At 45.8% G+C, this 18,401-nt stretch overlaps 1 protein-coding gene across 1 annotated transcript in view; it reads left to right on the forward strand.

Moving 5' to 3' along the window:
• LOC126363182 (uncharacterized) overlaps positions 1-18,401 on the forward strand; it is a 1,127,484-nt gene that overhangs the window by 647,215 nt on the left and 461,868 nt on the right. The window contains exon 6 of the mRNA XM_050007943.1: positions 17,293-17,331. Coding sequence (XP_049863900.1) covers positions 17,293-17,331 — 39 coding nt within the window. The remainder of the gene's footprint in view (positions 1-17,292; positions 17,332-18,401) is intronic.

The following is an 18,401-nucleotide window of genomic DNA, read 5'->3' on the forward strand; positions in this document are numbered from 1 at the left end:
GCGGTCTGATGAGAAATATTCATTGTGAAATAATTTCGTCGTAACACACTCGGAGATTGCGAACGTACATTCAGAGTAGAGGCACGTACGTTCTATCATTCCCCGTGGCCTGGGTAAAAGAATGGCAATTATTTAAATCTAAGAGTATTTCTTTTGCATCTGACTAGTATTTTTATAAGAAAAAGAAGATTGCAGGTTCTGAATGTCTCGGCAAAACGAATCGGAAGTAATTTTAGCGGCCACGAAAGGAAAGTAGAGAGCACAATCACGTACCTCTATTGTTGAGCAGCGCCGTTTTGAAGATCTTCGGTTCCATCTAAAACTCGCCTTCTCTGCTTAACATAAATACTCCATAGGCATGGGAATAAGGCTTGTCGTGCGATGAAAATAATATAAAACACATCTTGCGTCTTTTAACTCATTCATTTACCACACACACACACACACACACACACACACACACACACACACACACTAGTAATTAGACAGTACGACATACCACCAGCCCATCAGAACAAAAAGTAGTCGTTCATACAAGAAATAAAAAACGAAGGGCGAAATTGTTCCTATGTCTCTCAAAGATAAAAAGTTTACCAGATATTTCTCTGGTGTGTCACTGGAACAATTTTTCAGCACCTCTGCGATTAAATCACAATATTTTCAGTTCCTTTACAGCGTCTGTCGTCCGTGTATCCCGTTCGTAGATGTGCTTTGTTACAAAGTTCAGCACAAAAGTAAATAACCTTCATCATGGAAATTATGAGAAAAATGATAACGTTTTTCTGTCATCTCCATCACCTTGTAGAACGTAGGGCCTTTTTTTGAGAGAGAGAGAGAGAGAGAGAGAGAGAGAGTCTTAACTGAGAATGTTGCGACCTTCCGCCAAGAAGGAAGATACCTTTCTTTCTTTGTGTGTTCTGCTCTGTGTTCTGCTCACCAACTGTACTGCATACATGTATCATGTATTTCCAATGATCAGCACATGGATGGCTTTTTGATTTGCTGTGATAGGGTCTGCCTGTTTTTAGGCATATTATTAGATGTTGCTGATGTTGTATTGAATCGTGTTTGTATCCCCATTTTCTCAGGTTGGTGTTACAGTGTGTGAATTGAGTACTTAAACTGTCAGGTCTCTCCTTTTGGAACCTGTAGATGGCTCCTAGCAGCCAGTTGTTCTTGAGGCTTTATTAGCGTCTGATTAATACAGCTTTGCTGTAAAATTTCACGTCCTATTTCAGGCTGCTCGGTTAACGGGTTGGTCATTCGCATAAAGCTTTGCCGGGATTGCAGTAGCCACATAACGGGTGCCTGTCCCCCCTGCGGGTCCGGGGGTTAAAATAGGCGCGAGGTATTCCTGCCTGTCCTAAGAGGCGACTAAAAGGAGTCCCTCCCCCTCAAGGGGGTAGTTAGCGTTTGCGTCCGGAGACGGACGGTTCAACGACCTATATTTGCGGTTATTTTGGTTTGTTCACTTCTTCTGGTTTCTTCCTTTCTTTGGTTGGTTCCTTTCTTTGTTCTTCTCCATCTCACTGTCTTACTTACTCTTTCCCTTGCCTTCTTCTCCTTGCCTTCTTTGGTCTCCGCCTCGGCGTTTGAGACAGTCTGTCCTTTCTTTCCCTCCTCTCTCCTTTCTTTTTCCTCTTCTTCCTTTCTCCCTGTGCGTGCCTGAAGGCCGACGACCCACGCGTTCGCACGCGTAGCCGGTGACGGGGTAACGCATAATTCCCCGCCCTGGGTAGACAAGTAAGGCACGCACGTACCCCCTGGTAAAGGCCAGGCCCAGGGAGGGGTGATTGCCTGAGCTGACACCTTCCGAACATGCTGATTCTACCCTCCGTCCGTTTCTCGGGAGGTGTGATCTGAGGTGTGAACAATCACCTAAGACGGGAGTGCCCTCTGAGAGGGTCCCCACAAGGAAGGAGCGCGCCATCGGAGTCGCTGGCAATCATGGGGGATTCCTCCGCAATGGATTTCTCTTCTTCTTCTTCTCCTCTCTCGACTTCTGCCCACAAACGGAAACTTGACCAGCCACCAGTGACAAAAGTACTACCGCCTGCCCCACAGTTCCTCGTAGTTTCTCGATCCGAGGTCGGAAAGGATTTTTCCTCTGTCTACCCTTTCGTTATCCAGAAGGGCGTAGATGCCATAGCCGGATCGGTCAATTGTTACTAGAAACTGAGAGCGCCTTTCAGGTACAAAAACTGCTTCGGGCCACACTCCTGTACACGTTCCCTGTCCGGGTGGAGGCTCACCGCACTTTAAATTCGTCTCGTTGTGTGGTATATACTAGATCACTCGACGGATTGACTGACGAGGAGATACAGTCTTTCCTCGCTGAGCAGGGCATGACGACTGTTCATAGAGTCATAAAAAAGGTCAACAATGACCTTATACCTACCCGGACACTTTTCTTAACCTTTGATAGTGTTCAGCTGCCGTCACGCATCAAAGCGGGCTACGAGGTTATTTCTGTTCGCCCCTATGTTCCGACACCTACGCGCTGCTACCAGTGTCAGCGTTTTAATCACACTCGCCAGTCTTGCTCCAACGCGGCTAAATGTGTCACTTGTGGCAGGGATGCCCATGAGGGTGACTGTCCACCCCCGTCTCCTCGTTGTGTGTACTGTTAGGGTGACCATGCAGCGCCCTCCCGCGACTGTCCCATCTACAAGGAAGAACGCTGTATCCAAGAAATTCGGGTCAAAGAGAAAGTGTCCACCTCGGCTGCTCGCAAGCTACTTGCTAGTAGGAATCCCACGCTGCTCCCGGCGGGGAAATACACTACTGTCCTCGCTTCTCCTCGGACTACCAGGGAGGTGGCGACGCAGACATGCGATCTGACTTCAGCACTACGGTCGTCCGTTCGGCCAGTGCTAAGATCGCCCGGTCGACGTCTCCTCTTCCTCCCGTCACCCTTCAGACACAAGCACCTTTATCAGCTTCTGCCAAGACGAAGACCCAGAAGTCAGATGCACGGGCCTTCAAAAAGGAACCGTCTCGTGCAGACCTCCTACGTACCTCGAACTCCCAGCCATCGACCAATACTTCCACAAAACGACCTTCCAAGAAGGCTCATCGGAAGCACAGTTCTCCTTCCCCGCCACGGCGCATTTCTTCTCCTGCGCCACCCAGCGGTTGCCGCCCCAGGCCGTCATCCGTTTCGCCTGGCCGCACCGCTGGTAGCCGAACATCTGGCCGTTCACCAGCGGAGGAAGCTCCCCCTCCCGGCCATCTTCACAAGATGGCCGATGAACCTATAGAACAAATGGACGATGACTGTCCGCCTACTGCTAGCGGCGGCAGTGCTCGCTCGAAGCCGGGCCCTCAGCAGCCTTCGAGATGACCCCTTCTTGCATCTTCTTCTTACGATGGCACTTATTCACTGGAATATTCGCAGCATTCGCTCCAACCGAGAGGACTTGGAAATTGCTGCTCCGCTTGCACCGTCCGTTCGTCGTAGCCCTCCAGGAAACGAAGCTACGCCCATGTGATCACATTGCCTTGGCACACTACACCTCTGTGCGTTTTGATCTACCCCCTGTGGCAGGTATTCCGGCTCATGGAGGGGTTATGTTGCTGGTCCGGGATAATATCTACTATGATCCCATCACATTGCACACCGACCTGCAGGCAGTTGCCGTCCGCATTACTCTCCCCACTTTTACATTTTCCATTTGTACCGTTTACACTCCAACGTCGTCTGCCGTTACCAGGGCAGACATGATGCAAATTATTGCTCTGCTACAAGCACCATTCTTGTTAACTGGAGACTTCAATGCTCACCATTCTCTTTGGGGCTCTCCAGCATCCTGTCCGAGGGGCTCCCTGTTAGGAGACGTTTTCATCCAGCTCAATCTTGTCTGCCTCAATACTGGCGCCCCTACTTTTCTTTCAGACACATCTCACACCTATTCCCATTTAGACCTCTCTGTATGTACTACCCAACTTGCACCCCGGTTTGAGTGGTATGCACTTTCTGATACATATTCGAGCGACCACTTCCCGTGTGTTACCCATCTCCTGCATCATACCCCCCTCTACAAGCTCAACTAGTTGGAACATCTCCAAAGCAGACTGGGGGCTCTTCTCTTCCAGGGCGACCTTTAAGGATCAAATCTTCACATGCTGCGATAGTCAGGCCGCACACCTCACGTACGGTATTCTCACTGCTGCTGAATATTCCATCCCTCACACTACTTCTTCTCCACGTCGCGTACCGGTCCCCTGGTGGACAGCAGCATGTAGAGACGCTTTACGTGCTCGTCGACGTGCTCTACGCACCTTTAAACGCCACCCTACAGTGGCGAATTGTATCAATTATAAACGATTACGTGCGCAGTGTCGTCGTATTATTAAAGAATGCCAGCTGGGCTGCTTTCACAAGCACCTTCAACAGTTTTACTCCTTCTTCTGTTGTCTGGGGTAGCCTGCGTCGGCTATCTGGCACTAAGGTCCACTCACCAGTTTCTGGCTTGACGGTCGCGAATGACGTCCTTGTGGCCCCTGAGAATATTTCCAATGCCTTCGGCCACTTTTTCGCAGAGGTTTCGAGCTCGGCTCATTACCACCCTGCTTTCCTCCCCCGAAAACAGGCAGAGGAGGCTAGGCCACCTAACTTCCACTCCTCGAATCGTGAAAGTTATAATGCCCCATTCACCATGCGGGAACTCGAAGATGCACTTGCCCGGTCACGGTCCTCCGCTCCAGGGCCTGATTCTATTCATATTCAGATGCTGAAGAAACTTTCTCCTGCGGGTAAAGGTTTCCTTCTTCGTACTTACAATCGCATCTAGATTGAGGGACATGTTCCCGCATGCTGGCGTAAGTCTATTGTTGTACCGATTCGTAAGCCGGGGAAGGACAAGCACTTGCCTTCCAGTTATCGACCCATCTCGCTTACCAGCTGTGTCTGTAAGGTGATGGATCGAATGGTTAACTCTCGTTTGGTTTGGCTGCTCAAATCTCGATGCCTACTTACCAATGTACAATGTGGATTTCGTAGGCGCCGCTCTGCTGTTGACCATCAGGTTACCTTGTCGACCTTCATTATGAATAACTTCTTGCGGAAGCGCCCGACCGCGGCTGTGTTCATTGTTTTGGAGAAGGCTTACGACACCTGTTGGAGGGTGGGAATTCTCCGCACCATGCATACATGGGGCCTTCGCGGTCGCCTCCCTCTTTTTATTCGTTCCTTTTTAATGGATCGACAGTTCAGGGTACGTGTGGGTTCTGTCCTGTCAAACACCTTTCGCCAGGAGAATGGGGTGCCACAGGGCTCAGTTTTAAGCGTCGCTGTCTTCGCCATAGCGATCAATCCAATAATGGAGTGCCTCTCAGCTGATGTATCAGGCTCCCTTTTCGTGGACGATTTTACCATCTATTGCAGCGCGCAGCGTACATGTTTCCTGGAGCGCTGTCTTCAGCGTTCTCTTGACAGTCTTTACTCCTGGAGTGTCGCCAATGGCTTCCGTTTTTCTGCCGAGAAGACTGTCTGTATTAACTTCTGGCGCTACAAAGAGTTTCTCCCACAGTCCTTACGACTCGGTCCCGTTGCTCTCCCATTCGTGGAGACAACAAAATTTTTAGGTCTTACATTTGACAGGAAACTTAGCTGGTCTCCACATGTGTCATATTTGGCTGCCCATTGTACCCGTTCTCTAAATGTCCTTTCTGTTCTCAGTGGTATGTCGTGGGGAGCGGATCGAACCGTCCTACTTCGCCTATATCGGTCGATCGTCCGCTCCAAGCTGGATTATGGGAGCTTCGTATACTCCTCTGCACGGCCATCCATCTTACGCCGCCTTAACTCCATACAACATCGGGGTTTACGCCTTGCGATCGGAGCGTTTTATACTAGTCCCGTCGAGAGTCTTCATGCTGAAGCCGGTGAATTGCCACTCACCTACGGGCGCGATATACTGCTTTGTCGTTATGCTTGTCGGCTACTGTCAATGTCCGACCACGCATCGTATCGTTTCTTTTTGACGACTCTCTCGACCGTTAATACTGGTTGAATGTCTCTGCCCTGCTACCCCCTGGAGTTCGCTTTCGTCGCCTCCTTCAACGCCTTGATTTTTCACTCCCTGCAACCTTTAGAGTGGGCGAGAGCCTCACGCCACCTTGGCTCCAGGCTCAGGTTCGCGTTCACCTTGACCTCAGCTCGCTCCCAAAGGAGGTTGCCCCCAGTTCGATATACCACTCCCGTTTTGTCGAACTTCGTTCGAAGTTCATTAAAATGATCTTCATTTATACAGATGGCTCTAAGATCAATGACGGGGTCTGGTGTTCTTTTATTGTTGGGGCACAAAGTTTCAAATACCGGCTACAAGGCCATTGTTCGGTCTTCACAGCTGAGCTCTTTGCCCTCTACCAGGCTGTTCTTTACATCTGCCGCCACCGACATTCTGCTTATGTCATCTGCTCCGATTCTCTGAGCGCCGTCCAGAGCCTCAGTGATCCGTATCCGGTTCATCCTTTCGTGCACCGGATCCAACGCTCTCTTCAGCAGCTGGTGGACGACGGGTCTCCAATTAGCTTTATGTGGGTTTCTGGCCATGTCGGTATCCCTGGGAACGAAGCTGCAGATGCCGCGGCCAAGGCTGCGGTCCTCCAGCCTCGGGCGGCTTCTTGTTGTGTCCCTTCATCAGACTGTAGCAGGGTCATTTGTCGGCGCATTTTATCGCTGTGGCATGCCGATTGGGCTGCACTTACGGACAACAAGCTTCGGGCCTTGAAACCTCTTCCCTCTGCTTGGACGTCCTCCTCACGTCCTTGTGCCATTTTAGCGAATGACCCAGGAGCTGCTGCTGGCGTTCTTCGTTTTATTGCCCCTTTTAGTTGCTGTTTTAACCTTGTGCCTCGCGGTGCATTCCTAACTTAGTCAGGGCGCTAATGACCATTGCCCTAAACCCACAAAAAAAAGTGCCTGTGATTGTGGGTGGGGCTATGTCGGCATTGACATAAATTTGTTGAATTGGGATTGGTTTTAGGCAGCCAGACACTTTGCAGATTGTCTTACTAATCGCTACATCAGCATATTTGCCGTCTGCAGAGTAGAGCCAAGCCGAGCGGTGCGTGGTCTGAGGCGCTGCTCCCCCCCCCCCCCCTCCTCCCCCTTCGGAGGATCGAGTCCTCCCTCGGGCATAAGGTAGTTCAAGGTGGATTAAGTAGTGGTTAAGCTTAGGGACCGATGACCACAGCAGTTTGGTCCCATAAGATCTTACCACAAATTTCCAGTACTGCCAAACATGTGCTTCATACTCTGCTGCGGAGAAACGTGGTGTGGGAGCCGATATTACCAGAATTTGAGGTTGAGTCCCCCGTTTCGTACTTGTGAGTTTTCAGATGATATTGCCAGTCGTTTCAGTTCCGGAACATCAAGTGGATAGAAGATACGACAGAAGAAAATGAATCTCATATATTGATTTTCTGAATAAGAAAAGGGAAACTGACAAAATTAAATCGACTACAACAAATGTAAGTAGACTTGTGATGAGAGTGTCTTCTATTCGTAGAACTAAGTGTTATTTTGGATATCAATCCAACGAGTTTTTGGTTCCATTTTTATACATAATACTAGACTTTTCACCACTGCTTTGACAATGTATACATTCGACACATGTATTGAACACATCTCTTTTTCCCTCTGTTTGCCCACCTTCTTCTCCTTCTGACTGTCCACCCCTTCCTCTCTATGGCTGTCCACTTCTTCCTCCATCTGTCTGCCATTTCATCCTCCAACCTCTGTCTAACTCCACTTCCCCACTCTCTTTGTCTCTTCATCCATTTCCCCCACTCCTCTGCCCCAGACCATATCTTCCTTCCCCCTTCCTCTCTCCATTCCTCCTTCCCCTTACTTTGTCCATCCACTCCTCTTTTCATCTCAACCTGTCCCTGGCCATACTCATTGGCATGTGTATCCCCTGCAGTACATTTACATAAAGTGGGCCAGTACTACTCATAGCTTGCCTGCTGTGCAGGGTAGGCTACACACCAGGATATTGGAGAGCATTTATTTGCCCCTGATGTGCAGGCCACTGTGCAAAGTATGTCGATAAAATGTGCCAGTACTACACCAACACAACACACCTGTCATATAGGGTAACATGTTGGGCCCCAGAAAGCTGTTTGGCCCCAGAAAACTGTTTCTTGCCCATGATACGTAAGCTAGCATACAGTGCAGGTTGAATGGGAGGCTGATGCTGTTCCTATACAATATGGCTGTTGTGCAGGACAGCCTATACACTAGGCAGTGAAAAAGAACTACAGTTTTGGCTGGATCTCCTCTCCTATAGGAGTTAAGGAGGTTATAGCATACAACGTGTTCTGGTAGAGATAGGAGATTATACATTCTTGTTTGCCGATACTCGTGAAACCTGCTGTTTCTGTGCCAAATATGGCTGAAATCGACCCAAGTGTTTTGGAGGAAATTCTGGACATACATACATACACTGAACTTCATAATAGGCAGATAGAATCAACAGCTTCTCTGAAAACTCAAAACCACACCATTAACCAATCGCCCTGAGAAAACCAGAGATATGAAAGTAAATACAGTTTTTAAAATATCATAACACCAAGAGAATGGAGCTAATGGAAGAAACTAACTCAAGCTGTCTTTAAAACAAAAAAAGTGTATGCAACAAAGAAGTGAAGTTTGGTCCTGGACGTGAGGAAATCACAGCAACTTGAGACATTTTCTAAAGATTCACAATAAAGAGAGGGTTACTAGGAATCCCTTGTGATGCATAATATCGAGATCTTGTGGAGAATTTGTGTAACTTAATTGCAACTAAGCATATAAACGAAAGGGAAAGACGAAATATGTACTCATAACGGAAATCAGAGAGAGAAATTTTTCAGCATACATGTTTTGTAAATATTCTGCAGTCAAATAAAATTGAGACGCAGAGAAGAAAAACAAGTAAAATATTAATTATTTCAAATGTAATATAGCTGTTAATACACTTAACTTGCTGTGAGAGAAGGTGGTCAGTGCCTTCATGGATGAAAGTTTGCTGTTGCCCATGGAACAACGCTTGAACCCTGGCGTGCACCTCTTTGTCCAAAGCAAATTGATGGCTACAATTTCCTTTCTACAGACATTCAAAGTTAAGGAATTGACATAGTGAGATGTCGGGGCTGTTTGGGTGGGCCCACATGTTGCAAAAATTATTTCGACTACACTCCAAAAGTTGCGCTGGGAAGCCGTTAACATCCTCCCTGCAATATGGATCTCTCCTCCTGCTATTTCCATATTTTTTAGCCGTTTTGGAAGTCATCCTATCCCGTTGATTTGCTTCAGACAGAGAGGTGCACACCTCGTTACAATTATTGTTACATAGGCAATAACGAAAATGTTGTCACCAAGGCACTGACTGTCGTTCCTTAGAGTGGGATAAGTTTGTTAACAATTATAGAGATTACTTTTGAGATAATAAACAGTTCACTTACTTTTTTTCCGATCTCTGTCGTTTATATTTGACGCTACGTCAGAGTAATACTATCGGAAGTAAGATCACACAGAGAGCAGCACTGATAAAGAGAGTTGTGAAACTTCTATAGGGTATCAGAAGTAAGCATAGATTGCGGTAGTTTTCCTAGTAACTTTAATGAGTTACCTATACATTAGGTCTGTTGCATACCCATCAGGTATTATCTCATAACTACCTCGTTCTTTACGTAGGTGGTAAGTGATTTACTAGATTCATCTAAAAAACCAGAATCGGTGAATCGTCTACGAACCAAATGAGCATATACACACATGAAAAAAAGTTTTGCATCGCCTCGATTCCGAGAGTTCTGGAACTGGTGGAGAAAACTGGAATAGAGATCAGCATAAACATCATTTCCTCTCTTTTTATTTCTCATGAAAACCACACATTGCGTGCTGTACCACCATAACAGCGAGACCTTCAGAGTTGGTGGTCCAGATTGCTGTACACACCGGTACCTCTAATACCCAGTAGCACGTCGTCTTGCATTGATGCATGCCTGTATTGGTCGTGGCGTACTATCCACAAGTTCATAAAGGCTCTTTTGGTCCAGATTGTCCCACTCCCCAATGGCGATTGGGCGTAGATCCGTCAGAGTGGTTGATGGGACACGTTGTCCATAAACAGCCCTTTTCAGTTTATACCAGGCATGTTCAATACGATTCATGTCTGGAGAACATGCTGGCCACTCCAGTCGAGCGACGTCGTCCTCCTGAAGTAAGTCATTGACAAGGTGTGCACGATGGGGGCGCAAATTATCGTCCATGAAGACGAATGCCTCGTCAATATGCTGCCGATATGGTTGCACTATCGGTCGGAGGATAGCATTCGCGTATCGTACAGCCTTTACGGCGCCTTCCATGACCACAAGGGGCGTACATCGGCTCCACATAATGCCACCCTAATACAGCAGGGAACCTACACCTTGCTGCACTCGCTGAACAGTGTGTGTAAGGCGTTATTCCTGACCGAGTTGCCTCCGACGATTGTCTGGTTGAAAGCACATGCGACACTCATCTATGAAGAGAACGTGATGTCAATCCTGACCGGTCCATTCAGCGTGTTGTTGGGCCCATCTGTACCGCGCTGCGTGGTGTCGTGGTTGCAAAGATGGATCTCGTCATGGACGTCTGGAGTGAAGTTGTGCGTCATGCAGCTTGTTGCGCACAGTTTGAGTCGTAACACGAAGTCCTGTGGCTGCACGAAAAGCATTATTCAACAAGGTGGCGTTGCTGTCAGGGTTCCTCCGAGCTATAATCCGTAGGTAGCGGTCATCCACTGTAGTAGTAGCCCTTGGGCGGCCTGAGCGAGGCATCTCATCCCCACCGTGTCCGAACAACATCGCTTTGATTAACTCCGAGACCCCTGGAGACTTTCTTGTTGAGAGCCCTTCCTGGCACAAAGTAACAATGCGGACGCGATCGAACCGCGGTATTGATCGTCTAGGCATGGTTGAACTACAGACAACACGAGTCGTGTACCTCCTTCCTGCTGGAATGGCGGGAACCGTTCGGCTGTCGGCCCCCCTCCTTCTAATAGGCGCTGCTCATGCATGGTTGTTTACATCTTTGGGCTGGTTCAGTGACATCTCTGAACAATCAAAGCGACTATGTCTGTGATACAATATCCACAGTCAACGTCTATCTTCAGGAGTTCTGGGAACCGGGTTGATGCAAAACTTTTTTTGGTGTGTGTATAAAAAAATCAGCTAACCTAAGGAACATTTTTGTTCTACATAGTTATCTCCTTGTTTGTTACTTAAAAATAGACAATATTTGTAGCAAAACTGAAATTTTCAATGTTGAATTCAGGTTGTATTCGAAAACCTTTGATTTGTTACGTGAAATAGTGGGATGTTGTAGTGAAAATGAAGGAAACAATATAGATTTTATAAACATGAAGCCCCTGTTCTTTGAGACATGTCGGAAAGAGCGAACACACACACACACACACACACACACACACACACACACACACATACTGGGCGGTTTTTTTAGGTTAGATGGCCTCGGACAAATACAGAAAGGGCAACAGCCTCAAAGGGTGCAGGGCAAAGTCAGTACATGCGGGGGCCAAGCAACAATCGGTATTGTAATTGTGAACTGTCGAAGCTGCGTTGGTAAAGTACCGGAACTTATAACGCTGAGAGAAAGCACCGTAGCTGAAATCGTTATAGTTACGGAAAGCTGGCTGAAGCTAGAAATAAATTCTGCCGAAATCTTTACAACTGCACAGACGGTGTTTAGAAAGGATAGATTGTACGATACCGGTGGTGGCGTGTTTGTCGCTGTTAGTAGTAGTTTACCGTGTAGAAGTGGATAGTTCCTGTGAATTATTATGGATGGAGATCAACAAATTGGCTCATTTTACCGACCTCCCGACTCGTCATCATTAGTGGCAGATCAACTGAGAGAAAATCTGGAATACATTTCACATAAATTTTCTCAGCATGTTATAGTCTTAGGTGGAGATTTTAATTTACCAGATATAGACTGGGACACTCAGATGTTTAGGACGGGTGGTATGGACAGAGCATCGAGTGACATTATATTGAGTGCACTATGCGAAAATTATCTCGAGCAATTAAACAGAGAACCGACTCGTGGAGATAACATCTTGGACCTACTGGTAACAAACAGACCCGAACTTTTCGACTCTGTAAGTGCAGAACAGGGAATCAGTGATCATAAGGCCGTTGCAGCATCCCTGAATATGGAAGTAAATAGGAATATAAAAAAGGGAGGAAGGTTTACTGTTTAGCGAGAGTAATGGGAGGCAGATTTCAGACTACCTAACAGACCAAAACGAAAATTTCTGTTCCGACACTGACAATGTTGAGTGTTTATGGAAAAAGTTCAAGGCAATTGTAAAATACGTTTTAGATAGGTACGTGCCGAGTAAAACTGTGAGCGACGGGGAAAAACACACCGTGGTTCAACAACAAAGTTAGGAAACTATTGAGAAAGCAAAGGGAGCTTCACTGCAAATTTAAACGCAGCCAGCACCTCTCAGACATACAGAAGCTAAACGATGTCAAAGTTAGCGTAAGGTGGCCTACGCGTTAAGCGTTCAGTGAATTCGGAAGTAAAATTCTATGTACCGACTTCGCAGAAAATCCTAGGAAGTTCTGGTCCTACGTTAAATTAGTAAGTGGATCGAAACAGCATATCCAGACACTGTGGGATGATGATGGCATTGAAGCAGAGGATGACACGCGTAAATTTGAAATACTGAACACCTTTTTCCAAAGCTGTTTCACAGAGGAAGACCGCACTGCAGTTCCTTCTCTAAATCGTCGCACGAACGAAAAAATGGCTGACATCGAAATAAGTGTCCAAAGAATAGAAAAGCAACTGAAATCACTCAACAGAGAAAAGTCCACTGGACCTGACGGGATACCAATACGATTGTACACAGAGTACGCGAAAGAACTAGCTCCCCTTCTAAAAACCGTGTACCTCAAGTTTCTAGAGGAGCGGAAGGTTCCAAATGATTGGAAAAGAGCAAAGGTAGTTCCAGTTTGCAAGAAGGGTCGTCGAGCAGATGCGCAAAACTCTCTGACATCGATCTGTTGTTGAATTTTAGAACATGTTGTTTGCTCGCGTATCATGTAATTTCTGGAAACTCAGAATCTACTCTGTAGGAATGAACATGGATTCCGGAAACAGCGAACGTGTGAGACCCAACTCGCTTTATATGTTCATGAGGCCCAGGAAATATTAGATACAGGCTCCCAAGTAGATGCCATTTTCCTTGACTTCCGGAAAGGCGTTCGATATAGTTCCGCACTGTCGCCTGGTAAACAAAGTGAGAGCCTACGGAATATGAGACCAGCTGTGTGGCCGGATTGAAGAGTTTTTAGCAAACAGAACACAGCATGTTGTTATCAATGGAGAGACGTCTACAGACGTTAAAGTAACCTCTGGCGTGCCACAGGGGAGTGTTATAGGACCATTGCTTTTCACGGTATGTACGAATGACCTAGTAGATAGTGTCGGAAGTTCCATGCGGCTTTTCGCGGTTGATGCTGTAGTATAGAGAGAAGTTGCAGCATTAGAAAATTGTAGCGAAATGCAGGAAGATCTGCAGGGGATAGGTACTTGGTGCAGGGAGTGGCTACTGACCCTTAACATAGACAAATGCAATGAATTACGAATACATAGAAAGGAGGATCCTTTATTGTTGGATTATATGATAGCGGAACAAAAACTGGTAGCAGTTACTTCTGTAAAATATCCGGGAGTATGCGTACGGAACGATTTGAAGTGGAATGATCATATTAAATTAATTGTTGGTAAGGCGGGTACCAGGTTGAGATTCATTGGGAGAGTCCTTAGAAAATGTAGTCCATCAACAAAGGAGGTGGCTTACAAAACACTCGTTCGACCTATACTTGAGTATTGCTCGTCAGTGTTGGGATTCGTACCAGGTGGGTTGACAGAAGAGATAGAGAAGATCCAAAGAAGAGCGGCGCGTCTCATCACAGGGTTATTTGGTAAGCGTGATACTGTTACGAAGATGTTTAGCAAACTCAGGTGGCAGACTCTGCAAGAGAGGTGCTGTGCGTCGCGGTGTAGCTTGCTGTCCAGGTTTCGAGAGGGTGCGTTTCTGGATGAGGTATCGAATATATTGCTTCCTCCTACTTATGCCTCCCGAGGAGATCACGAATGTAAAATTAGAGAGATTCGAGCGCGCACGGAGTCTTTCCGGCAGTCGTTCTTCTTGCGAACCATACGCGACTGGAACAGGAAAGGGAGGTAATGACAGTGGTACGTAAAATGCCCTCCGCCACACACCGTTGGGTGGCTTGTGGAGTATAAATGTAGATGTAGATGTACATTTATAAAAAAATTAAGACGAGACGGCCAATGCTCTCTTCAGTGCAAGTGTAGACCAGGCTCGAACTCTTACAGGAGGAGCGAAATGCTGCGAGTAATAAGAGTAGTGGGCAAGGAGCAGCATAGTTTTAGTTTGCGAATAACTTAAGAATTTTGGTCAGATGGGAGGCAGGCTTGGACAGTGTGTACGGTTACAGTGATCACTTTGTTCAGTTGATTGGTGGTCAGAGCATCTGCCTAGTGAGCAGGAGACCCCGGTTCGAAACCTAGTCTGGTACAGATTTTCAAGTTTCTCCATGGAATTGAATGAAGACCACTTACAGCCAATGTTTATAGTTCCTTAAGAATAGAGATCTGTAATACAGTGCTAGAAAATGCCATTTTTTCAACAAAAAGGTAAAAAAGCGAAAACAACAGTACGCTGAGGTGACTACTCATGGTAAAGTGATATCCATAGTTACATATGGCGGTAGTATCGCCTACACAAGATATAAAAGAGCAGTGCAGAGACAGAGCCGTCGTTTGTAATCACGTGATTCATGTAAAAAGGGTTTACGACGTAATTGTAGCCACATGACGGGAGTTAACAGACTTAGGACGCGGAATCGTAGTTGGAGCTAGATGCAAGGGACGTTCCATTTCGGAAATCGTTACGGAATTCAATATTTAGATATCCACATTGGCAAGAGAATACCTAATTTCAGGCATTACCTCTCACCACAAACTGAGCAATGGCTGCGTCCTGCACATAACGACCGATAGGAGCGGCCTTTGCCTAGAGTTGTCAGTGCTAATAGACAAGCAACACTGCGTGAAATAATCGCGGAAGCCGTTAATGGACTTTGGCAACAAAGGCCCGACACAAGTGCCTTTGGTAACAGCGCGACATCGCCTGCAGCGCCTCTCCTGGGCCTGTGAACATGTCAGTTGCACCCTAGGCGACTGGACAACTGTGGCTTGGTCAGGTGAGTCCCGATTTCAGTTGGTATGAACTGGTGGTAGTTGTACAGTGTCATGCTGACCTCACAAAGCCGCTGACCCAAGTTATTCAACACGTCACCGTGTAAGTTGGTGGTGGCTCCATAATGGCATGGGCCGTGTTTACGTGGAATAGACTGGATGCTCCGTTCCAACTGAAGTGGTCGTTGACTGGAAATGGTAATTTTTGGCTTCTTGGATTTTCGTGGACTTCATGTTTCCAAACAGCGGCGAAATTTTTATGGATGACAATATGGTGACATCCGGACCATAGTTGTTCGCGATTGGTTTGAAGAATATTTTCGACAGTTTGAAGGAATGATTTGGCCACCCAGATCGCCCGATATGAATTCCATTGATCATTTATGGGACATAGCTGAGGGGTCAGTTCATGCACAAAATCCTGCGCTGCCAATACTTTCACAATAATGGACGGATATTCCGGTAGCATGGGTCAGTATTTCTGCAGGGACTTCCAACGACTTATTCAGTCCGTGCCACGTCTAGTTGCTGAACTACGCCGGGAAAAAGGAGCTCCGACACGTTATTAGGCGGTACCACATGATTTCTGTGACCTCAGTGTATGCCAAACATGGCTTCAATGCGGCATAGAACGTATATGAAACACGTTTGCGTTCTTCATAAACAACTTTCGCATTCATCGGTAATAAGAGGATTCACGTGCCTTTGATCATCATGAACGTTGTGCCGGCCGTGGTGGCCGAGCGGTTCTAGGCACTTCAGTCCGGAACCGCGTGACTGCTACGGTCGCAGGTTAGAATCCTGCCTCAGGCATGGATGTGGGTGATGTCCTTAGGTTAGTTACGTTTAAGTAATTCTAAGTTCTAGGGGACTGATGACCTCAGATGTTAAGTCCTATAGTACTCAGAGCCATTGGAACCTTTTGATGAACGTTGCATTCAGTACAAAATAATACAGTAATTATGTGTATTTTTATGATTGTTCGTGTAAACTGTACTTGCATCACAATTAATTGCTTTCGTTACATAAGAGATCAGATGTTATGCGATCAACTAATTTTTATTACTTATAAAATGCAATTTGTTTTCTGTAAGGTTGTAAAATCTTAGTACACGGGAATGCGCTTCTAATTATGTGCAAAACAAACAAACAAAGAATGAAAAGTCGTCTGTTCCCACTTTCTTTCGTTTGCATTCATGTATGTTTCTTTCCCTAGCAATACTACCAATACTACAGGTATCCCCACCATTTACTACATAATTTATGTGGTGTACTAAAACCATCGATCCATAGTTTTGGTCGGGCGCACCTCTACTGATAACAGATCTACCATGCCACATCGTAGGAAGAAACTACAAGGAAGATAGACGCACTAGTTACGTTGGTCCACGCTGCACGAATAGCTAATTAACTTTTACTTGGGAATAACTCTGTGCGTGAGACACAGCATCGCCGGGTAGGATTCACGACAACAGTCGCCAATTTAATCGTAATTTCTTGGGTTGTGCTTAGAGGATGCACGAAAAGAATCGTAAGGTAACAACGTATGCTAGATACGCAACTGGAATGCTCGTATCCGCAGAACAGTAGTCTCAGATGTGCTAGCCCTAGACGAACAGTCGTGGGAACAAACAGTACTCTGATAGTAGCGTGGGAAGAATAATTGTTGCTGTAACAATTTCTATTAACACTGAATAAATGTTTCTAGTGGAACAAATATATTTATTACGTTTTGAACATTAATTGCATTGTCGTGTCTTGTAGTGATATGAAGGAAAAGTATAGGAAAAAGCATTATGTGCTTGAAATAACGACTTGGCCTCTGCTAACTAAACCTAAAATGCTGTGAAAGTATGCAGTTAGATTGAACAGTGCTAAGATAAAAGTATTCTTCCACTTTTAAAGGGCATTGTTTAAAAAATAAATTTTAACTGACAATTCATTTCAATTCTGATAGTGATGCTTTTTCTTTAATACGGTCGTACTTTTTTTTTTTCCAGATCGTTGGATAGCAATTCCTTGGGATGTCACATTCACAGGTAAGTTCAGTCTCTGAACATAATCCTTGATTCTTCCATACATGCCTATCGCCTTCAAATCGTCGCTCAGAATTTGTGTTTGATAATCATATTCTTTCAGCAGCGTGATTGCCCAGTGAATATTTCCTGTGTGATATTTATTCCGTGCGGAACTGGGCTCCCTCTACATATTGTTCACAGTTTGAGTTGGATGCTTCTTTAAGTATCATTTATGTAGACCGGGTAACGGTTCAGCACGAATTACCCTCCTTATAGTAACTGCTATAGCTTTGACTCTGGCTGTGATTTGTTGAAGTTTTCAGAAATGTTCTCAGTAATTGATTATTTGTTAGAAATCTTGTGTATATTAATAACTGTTGCTATCTGGTTTTGGAATTGTTGGGCTGTATCGTGAATGAATTATGAGCTGGTCGACCTGAGGATATACTTATCTCACTACGAAGCACGGATACCCATACTCCACACAATTTGTGGTCGTAATTCGTCCTTCCATTGTGACAGTAAGAGAAACAAAATTTCTATGAGATGCATAAGGAGCAAAATGAGAAAAGAATACGTTCGCCGGAACAAATGTAAATGCATGTAACGCAGTCAATTTATATGTTATTAATTGCGGGCAGAGTTTTCTTATGTTACACAACTCATCTGAACAGCAGGTAAAGTGGCAGTGACTACTGAAATATTGCGGGATAATGCAGGAACGTACATATGTTGATGAATCTAATCTATATAAATGAAAACGTGGAAGTTCATTTGCTCAGAATCGTGTATCTCCAAAAATTGTTGACCTATTACCTTGAAATTTGACACAATGGCTTTTTTTTATACAGGTAATTTAGAATAAATAGTTTTTAATATAGTGACACGTTGTCACCAAAAAGGAGAGTTATTTTTATGGCTTATTCGTTTGTAAATGATAATTGAAACCCTCAGCTGCCGGCAGTTGTTGTTGATATATCTCGATGGGGACAGCTGAAAGTGTGGGCCGCGACCGGGACTCGAACCTGGGATCTCCTGCTTACGTGGCAGACGCTCCATCTGAGCCACCGAGGACACAGATGAATTGCGCG

Source organism: Schistocerca gregaria, chromosome 1 (genome assembly GCF_023897955.1).
Source record: "Schistocerca gregaria isolate iqSchGreg1 chromosome 1, iqSchGreg1.2, whole genome shotgun sequence".
Taxonomy (NCBI): Eukaryota; Metazoa; Arthropoda; class Insecta; order Orthoptera; family Acrididae; genus Schistocerca; species Schistocerca gregaria.